General features: G+C 45.7%; 1 protein-coding gene across 1 annotated transcript in view; it reads left to right on the top strand.

Annotated features, from left to right (window-relative positions):
- Positions 1-703: 703 nt before the first annotated feature.
- The window catches only part of zfh1 (Zn finger homeodomain 1), a 21,326-nt gene continuing 14,452 nt past the window's right edge, over positions 704-7,577 (top strand). The window contains exon 1 of the mRNA XM_018023240.2: positions 704-1,863. Coding sequence (XP_017878729.1) covers positions 1,830-1,863 — 34 coding nt within the window. The 5' untranslated portion in view covers positions 704-1,829. The remainder of the gene's footprint in view (positions 1,864-7,577) is intronic.

Raw genomic sequence — 7,577 nt, 5'->3', positions numbered from 1 at the left:
GCGCGATAGGTGGGAGAGCGAAAGGGGGTAAGTTTGTCGGACGTCGTCGGGGAAAAGTGGGGTTCCAGCGTGTACCACGGATAGAGGGGAGGACAGAGAAGAACGGTCGGAACTGTTCGGAACGCGGGAGGACAGTGGAGGGAAACGGATCAGAAGGGGGAGCCCGGGTAGTGGGGGCGGTCGGACGAGGCGAGATAGATAGACGAGAGAGAGGAAGCATGGGGGCGGTGGCTGGTCTGCTACGGCCGCCATCACCATCCGTCCCATCCTATAGTAAACTCCGAAGCAGCAGTCCCCAATCTGTCTCCATGTGTGTTAGTTAGGACCGTGTTTTACCGGTGCTTGCTACTCCAAGCTGGTAGTAACACCGACACTTCTGCCTTGCCCGCTAAGTATCTGCGATGCCCTAGCATCGGCTCTCCCGATCTCTCACCGTCTTTCACACTTTTTCCCCTCGTTCCTTTCTTCTCTCTTATTCCTGCTAGTAGATTCTTTCCCTCCTGAAAGTGTGCGCGGCCTCTGTGTCTTCGGTCCTCTGTGCGTGCGAAAACCGCGAATGAAAATAATCGGTGGAAAAGGAGCGGACGGCGAAGGAGGCGACGGAAGAAGAGCAGCGTGTCTCTGTCCGCGCGACGACCAGTCGTTTCTAAGGATATAACCGGAGCCCGGCCGTCTTCCGACTCGTTGGTTTCGTTCGCCGGAAAGTGTCTATAGTGGGAAAAATCGCTGGAGCAGCCCGTGGATTCATTCGGTACACGCGTGACCCGAGGAACGCCGCAAGCGCGGAACGTACGATTCTTTGTCTGACACGGACGAAATCGAACGTGCACATGATAAGTACCTTAGAAGAAAGTCCTCCGAGATTCTCGTGAGCGTCGGTCTGCTGCGTACGACGAAGATCGAACAACGGAGTCCGCGTCCCACCCAATCGGTCCTCTCGAATCATCGCGGCCGACACTTATCATCGGGCAAGGGGGAACGAAGGAACGGACGAACTAGCCGTGGACCTCGGCGCTGCCGTCCGCTGGAATTTCTCCTGTCGTCGTCTGCACGCAACCCTTCTCTCTTTCCCTCACCCGTGGGCCCTCTCTTTCTCTGATCGCACCGCCTCTCCCTCTCTGTCCCTGTTATCGTGGCATCGTCACCGCTCCTTCTCTGCCCACCAGCGCTCCCGTGTCCGCCTATATTTCGCATCATCCGAATAGAAGAAACGTGATCAACATTCCCGTGTTTCGTTGAACTCGTTGTGTGCGCGCGCGAGTGACACGTTTGGCTGGCTTTTTAATGACCGCGGCAAGTGCTGACCGTCCTCTCGGCTGCTGCGCTCCGTTGGATCGTTGGTCGACGCGTGGATATCCGGAGTGGAGAGACGCGGCTCGATCCCGGCCCTACGGATCGTATACGTGATCTAGAAGAAGCGACGATGTGCAGCCGTGCCGTTGGAACGTTGCTGGACGCGAAATAACCGAGTCAACCGTCCCGACGCGTTGCCAATTATTATCGTTATTATTATTATTATCGTTCTTCGTTGGCCGGATCAAACCGTCGCCTCGTGCAAGCACACACGGCGCGTATCTCTATGCTCCCCGTGGCGGGAAGAGCAGCCGTTTATCGTCGCTCCGTGCCGTGTTTATCGGACGACGCGCGACAACGGGAGGAGCGATAGTAGTGCAACCATGCGTCGCTGTACCTTGAAACGTCACAGATCACGCTGGACGAACTCTTGAGCGAGGAGATCACGAGACGCGCCGCGAACCATTCAACCTGGCGGAATCGTCGAACACACGCAAGACGTACCACGGGGAGCACTGGCTCGCGCTCACGCGAATATGAGCATGACTCTCGTCCGGAATACGTTCAAAGGTAAGATCAAATTCGTTTCTCGCGGCAGCACGTAAAATACTGCGCAGACGCTATTGCGGACGTTGTCAGTTAGGTTTAATGAAATTTTCTCGAAGCCTCGTTATCGTCGTCGGTGAACTAGCGGATGATGCACGAGGCCGAGTTTGCATAAGTCGACTATATGTAAACAGATTTGGTTCCGCTTCGATTACGTTCGTACTGATCGACTAGTTTCGTGATAGGAGAAGCGTTAAACGTTGCACTTTGACCGCGCGATTACGCTCGGATGCATAGTGTAGGAGACCGCGACCGGGACACGTGTAAGTGCCCGCCGATGACGTTCGCGTTAGATATTCTACTCTATCGATTCTCCGTCAAAGGCAGATGCTTAGGTCTACGAATATTCATAATGGCGAAAACATTTTCTACACGTGATTTCTGCGTGCGATACGTAAATACGGTTGTTTATACCCGCGCGTGTTTAGTCGAACGCCACACGCATGCGTTCCGTTTTCTACGAAATGTGCACCGGTTTTCGGGCCTTCGTGGTTCTGCAATTCCAATTACACGAACGCCCGTGTTAATTGAATTCATACAAACGTTCTACTCTCCGTTCTATTATTTCGTTCCATCGGTTTGTTAACAACGCATTTGCTGGAGCATTAATAAAAGTAATACGTAATTGGAATTATAGTGACGATCTCAGAATAGAATTTAATCCACGTTCCAGTGAGCGAATATCGTGAATAAAAATTGTACGCTTGATTTAAAGATCGGAGTTCGCGGAATTTCGACGCGCCGCCGGAACGCGCAACCCTAAACCCGACGTCGAAGAGTATTTTCTACTTGCGAACATCTTTTTATCGTCGTTTCGCAACTCCGCGTTGATTCGTGGGCATTTTTTATCGCTACGCGAACCGACGGTAACCTGGCGTCATCGAGACGATGCGACGGCCTCTCCGTGATTCACGGCCTGAACTTTAGACCCAACGACGACGACGACTCGTCGATTTCGTGGCGCGGATGTGCGAAATGAATTCAGATGGTGGCACTTGCCGAGCTTATGAGTCGCTTTCCTACGTTTTTCCATCCTCCTTCGGGGAAAACCTCGGCTTCGGAAATGCTTGACTCTTACCCTCACGTTTTCACGGTATGGGGCGGTCGTAAACGAAACAAAGTTTCGGGCCGCCGGTTAAAAGTTCCACGTGCGTCGCCAGAGACTGCTGTCGAGCACCTGGAAGCTGGCTATTTCTGTAACAAAAACGGCGGAAGTTTCGTAAGGATGAAATTTCGTTTAAACAACCATTATATCGACGTTAAAATATTCAGTGTGACAGAATCGTCGATTTTCGACTTGCACCGAACGAACTTTACTTTTCACTTCGTCAGGGCTCGTGATCTGTTTACAAAAGTAAATCTAAACTGAAGTACTTGAACGATCATCGAGAAACTGCTTAGTGCAAACAGTTTAAATCACACGTTGACGCATTACAAAATGCCTGAAGCATTTATTCCCGAAACAAAGAGCGGTGACTGTCTTCCAGGCGTATCTCTTACGCTTCAAGTAGATTGCTTCCGTACCTGATCAGCCCGAGCTACTAGCGCGCTTGAATCTTCTCCTCTTTTGATCATTTAAATTTAGATAGATTCTTTCCCTTCGTTTAATACCCGCATTTTCAAGTACGGAAATACTTAAACATTGCTTTTGAAGTACGTAAACGTTTCAAACAAGGATCCCTCGGTTCGAGAAAAAGTTCTCATGGCGCTCTGCCAGTCATTCAGAAGATAGAAACGTAGCTTCTTCCACGGCAGCCAATTTACACGAGTTTACAAACGATACCGGTAATCAGATCGAGCCTGTTCCACCAGAAACGTAACCCGACACTGTGCAACCTCGGGATCAGCTGCGCGCCACCGTTCCTTCTCGAATCACCGTGTCTGATACAAGATTAGGGAATAGAACAACAACGTTTGTGAACACTTGGAGAAACCATTTACCGATTGCACAGAATTAATTCTGGAGCAAACGAAACTTCTATCTCGGCGCATTTATTAAAAATATTTACATTAGTTTGGATTCTCAAGATTTCAACATGAGTCAGGTATAAAAAAACGATAGAGGCTAACGTATTTTCTAAAAGTACTGTCGTTTTATGTAGCGTGTTGTCCTTAGAACGGTTACAGAAAGAATGACCTGAAGAGGTACTCTTCAACCTTAGGTCCCGCTTCTCCCCACCGTTTATGGCATCTCCTTTTTACGTTTTCCTTCGTCAGGCACGTACTGACGAAACCCACATGGCCGTTCGAGTTTCTCCACCTCCGAATTTTCTTACATAATGCGACAAAGTCACGATCGTTACACAATTGTAGTGAACTCCTTTAATGGAGCAGCAAAATTAAATAATACATTCGGAATGTTCGACCACGAAAATAAACATTAGATTCTTGAGACTGTTCCGCGGTCGGATCCTTTTGTCTCGTGGCAACGGGCACGAAGAGTACATTGTTCTTGTCGACAGATAAACCGTTGTTCCCGGTATTCCGCGATGAATGACGCTACTGTATCGGCAGCGGCGCGCGTCGTACGCAGTTAAAGTAAAGTCATCCGGCCGCATGTTCCTCGGCCTTTTCTCTCTCCGGTTCCGTTTATCTCTCTTGTCCCGCCGGTTATCGCGGTATCTCCGCTCATTTTATTTCTTCAAAACACGCAGGAATAATAATTGAGTTGCAAACGTGAACCCTTCGAGAATGTCTACCAATCCACGTTCTAAGACTATAGAAAATAAACATGAACCGAGCCCCGGTTATGAACTTCGATTTCTAGAACAGACGTTCAATAAGTAGCCTAGCTATGATTGATAACGCACGTCGTAATACGAACGTTGTAACGTTAAACCTTGATAAAGTGTTCAAAGTAAAATTACAATTGAACAGGCATTAGTCAGCTACAATATTAACGCGAAGGTGATCCGGTTTCATTACGATCACGTGTTCCAAATTTTGCATTAAGTACACGAAATTCACGGCGCGTACAAATATCTTTAAGCGGCGCACACGCTTAGGTACACGCAGGGTCGCTGGTGCATTTGCAAACTTCTCAAACACGACACACACGACAAAAGAGTAATTAACTCTATTCGGTGGCACGAGGTCGGCCAGGCCGGGGCCCCCGTGCCTCTATTTACTCGCTCGTTTCATTGTACTTCTCGTACCTTCACGCATTCCGCATCTCGAGCGCTTTAAATTAACCTTCATTTAGTTTTCTTACTTCCCACCGAATTAACCGTGACAGACCCGAGCTGCGATCTCAATGGACGATGTAAAATAACGCAGTGAAATGAGTAACGCTGCTGGTTAAAAGATTGATAAACGTGGCTCAGTCGAATTCTTAAATTAAGAAATAAAATAAAATAATAATAATAATATATATAGAATAATAAAAGAAAATTTTTCATCATATTATATTAATTTCATCTTATATTAATATCATATTATACGTATGTCGATTTTTATTACATTATTGAGAAAGTAAATACTAAATATGTTGTTTTGTAATTGAATCCTCTTTATGAGGAACTTGAATCTCGAGAAATTATTAATACATTATATGCTTGATTTCGTGGAAGCTACGTAACCGAGTGGCGTCGAATTCGTTGACGATATTACAATGTAAAACGATAATACAACGATGATGCAATTATAGCACTGTTTTGATAGCGAGGTGGCACAATAGTTTCACCCACATACCATTTCCGTACGCAGCTTCCAAAGCTTCCTCCCTTGACTCTTAAAACAGTAGTGGTTAATAATCGTCATTTTTATTGACGTAAGTTATATTAGTTTGCGTAACGCAGTGGCCGGCGTTGTGTAAAAATGTTTCCAACCGAATAATCGCGTCGTCGTAATTGCAGCCAATAAACCATTGTTTCTTGGCAAAGAGGTTCGACCGGTGAATCATCCGTGACCCGAATCGCTCGATTTCGAACGATTTCCTCCTCTTGGTTGTTACATTTATTATCCTGCGACTAAGCGAGGATATCGATAGATTCGCAGTAGTTGATTCACCGGCGATCAATTCCCTTCGATGAACAATCGTCGATTAAAGAAAAGGATCGTAATGCATTTTTATCGACTGTTCTTTATCTTAGTTTTTTGTTCTACTCTTTAATCGAAGCCATTTATTATTATATTTCTCTTGAAACAAATCGTTTTCACTTCTTGTGAGTTGATAAAATTCGAATAAGTTTATAATTCTCCTTTCATTTCGTTATTCGAATTAATTCATTCTTGCATTCTAATAAAACTGCATTTTTATGTATGAATATATTAAATGACCCAATTTCTACTCACTTTTCTCTAATTATGTGTAATCATAAACCAGTGAGTAGAAATGATAGAAATTAGGATATTTACTATGTATAAAAAGAGATTAGTTAAAATCGATGAAAGTTTATGTAACGTTTGCTGAAATTTTAACTGAGATTATTGATAATGCAATCTATAAACGATACGTATTTAGTGTCGTTTTAAAATAGTCATAACACAATTGATTATCTTCGGTGTTTTAATTATCAGAGCTTATTAAATTAATGCAACAATAAATTCATTAAATATTCTTATAATTAATTCACTATTTATCTTTTCTGTTTGATTCTGTGAAACCGAGTTTTTGAACGTTTCTCTCGAATTAATCGACGAGCTTGTTGCGATCGATTGATTGGTCGACATTTAGCCTGAGCCAATTGATGCGCGCGTCCCATTGATTGCCGGCTGCTGTACATATAACACCGTGGAATAACTGTGCCATTTGAAACACAATCACAAACGTAGCCGGGGAATCCATCGCCGTCCTTTCTCCACCCTCTCTTTTGCAACATCGTTTGGTAACTGCCATTTAGTACAGCCATGTTTTATGCTTTATTGGCTGCTGTTTCTCGTTCACCTGATTGACGACGTCTCCGTTTAAAACGTACGAAGCATCAAATGCCAAGACTCGTTCGTCCTTTCACGAGTTGCCCAAAATGTAAAAGTCTATAAAATTATCAATTCTAAAATTGAAGTTTGATCAACGGATATGAAATGTTCCGCGTGTCCAAAACGCTGGCGGATCGGGCGATCGCGTCGGCCTCCCAGCACGTTGCCCGACGTCGCGTTAATGGAACAATGGAGTCGTGGAACGCGTTTACGAACCGCTTCTGGCCGGTCGTCGCCAAAGAACCCGTTCGTCGTTCGAGAAGTGGTCTGAACGCCGTGGAAGATGGCGAGCCGCGCCCTATCAGGCTCAATGACCTCTCCGACGAATCGTTTACTTCGCACGCGGTGGCGGCGGCACGGCGCGCGGCGTCGAAGACGCAGCCGTGAGAAACCGCCTTTATGGCCTGTCCGTGAATCCGCGTTATCCAAGTGACGTAAGTTAGGAATTCTCATCCTTCTCCCTCGACGCGGCAAGGTGTCCGGCCCAATCCGAAGAACCGGGCCCCCATATTTTCGTTCCACCTCCGTTCCACGGCTGTCTCGCGTACCCGCCCATCCCAGGCTCTTGCAAGACTTTAACCCCTTCAAATTCAATTTATTTTCAAGCCAGGCAAACAATTTAATTGTCATAGTTTTAAGAGGAAGACTGATATAGAAATTGATGATTTTGTAGCTCAAGTAATTTGTTATTAATAAATATTACATATTAGGACATAATTAGTGTCGAAGAATTATTTAATAGTGTTTAACAGAAATAATAC

This window comes from Ceratina calcarata, unplaced genomic scaffold (genome assembly GCF_001652005.2).
Source record: "Ceratina calcarata isolate Rehan_Ccalc_2016 unplaced genomic scaffold, ASM165200v1 scaffold298.2, whole genome shotgun sequence".
Taxonomy (NCBI): Eukaryota; Metazoa; Arthropoda; class Insecta; order Hymenoptera; family Apidae; genus Ceratina; species Ceratina calcarata.
This window is presented reverse-complemented; position numbering and strand designations above follow the sequence as displayed.